The 1,006-nt window shown below is 47.7% G+C and overlaps 1 protein-coding gene across 1 annotated transcript; it reads left to right on the top strand.

Annotated features, from left to right (window-relative positions):
* Nucleotides 1-179: 179 nt before the first annotated feature.
* LOC111035451 lies at nt 180-866 on the top strand (the record flags this gene model as incomplete). Its single annotated transcript, XM_022317078.1, has 1 exon — nt 180-866. A coding segment is annotated over exon 1 (687 nt), but the record flags the coding sequence as incomplete, so codon positions are not given.
* Between the last annotated feature and the right edge of the window lie 140 nt (nt 867-1,006).

The raw sequence follows: 1,006 nt of genomic DNA, 5'->3' as shown, positions 1-1,006 counted from the left end.
GCGAGCTTGCTGATTTAAAGGTCCTAGGTTTGAAATGGGATCCATCAGCCGACACTTTTTCGTTTAAAGCCCAACCGTCGTTGACTACACCCACCAAACGAACTGTTCTGTCGGACATTGCTCGTGTTTTTGACCCGTTAGGACTGTTGTCCCCTATGACGTTTTTTACAAAACACGTTATGCAGCAATTGTGGACCTGTGGTCTCACTTGGGATGATCCAGTCCCTCCTAATATTGCTTCACTGTGGGCCCGATATCAGTCCGAGCTGCAACTAGTTGAAAACATCCTAATTCCTCGTCGTGTTACCCATGATCATGCTAGTTCACTACAACTTCATGCCTTTTCCGACAGCTCTGAGAAGGGTTATGCCGCGGCAGTATATCTTCGTGTGGAGACAGCCACAACCGTACATTGTCATCTCATCACCGGCAAATCAAAAGTAGCCCCTCTCAAGCGGTCCACCATTCCCCGTCTGGAACTTTGTGGTGCCGTACTAGCTTCGAAGCTCCTTCGTTTTGTTGCTGATGCTTATAAAGATCGTATAACCATTGATGAACTACATGCCTGGACTGACTCTACCACTGCTCTAGTTTGGATAAGATCGTCACCTCATCGATGGGCAACGTTTATCGCGAACCGAACCAGTCTGATACACGATCTCAATCCCCCTTCAATCTGGCGTCACGTTCCCACGAAAGAGAATCCAGTAGACTGCGCCTCACGGGGGCTTTTCCCTTCCGAACTTCTCAACCATTCTCTATGGTGGACGGGACCCTCTTTCTTACTCAATCCTCCAGAGAAATGGCCAAAATTGTTGTTGACTGAACTGGAAGACTATGATGGGCCACCCTCTAACGAAACGCGAGTACCTACCGTCCTCACCATCACTGTGGACATTCCTATACTTGACTTGTTAAATCGCGTATCTTCTCTACCGAAGATCCTTCGCATAATCGCATATTGTTTTCGGTTTTCTAAGCCACGTGTTGATGCCCCACTTACCAA

This window comes from Myzus persicae, unplaced genomic scaffold (assembly GCF_001856785.1).
Source record: "Myzus persicae strain clone G006 unplaced genomic scaffold, MPER_G0061.0, whole genome shotgun sequence".
Classification (NCBI taxonomy): Eukaryota; Metazoa; Arthropoda; class Insecta; order Hemiptera; family Aphididae; genus Myzus; species Myzus persicae.
This window is presented reverse-complemented; position numbering and strand designations above follow the sequence as displayed.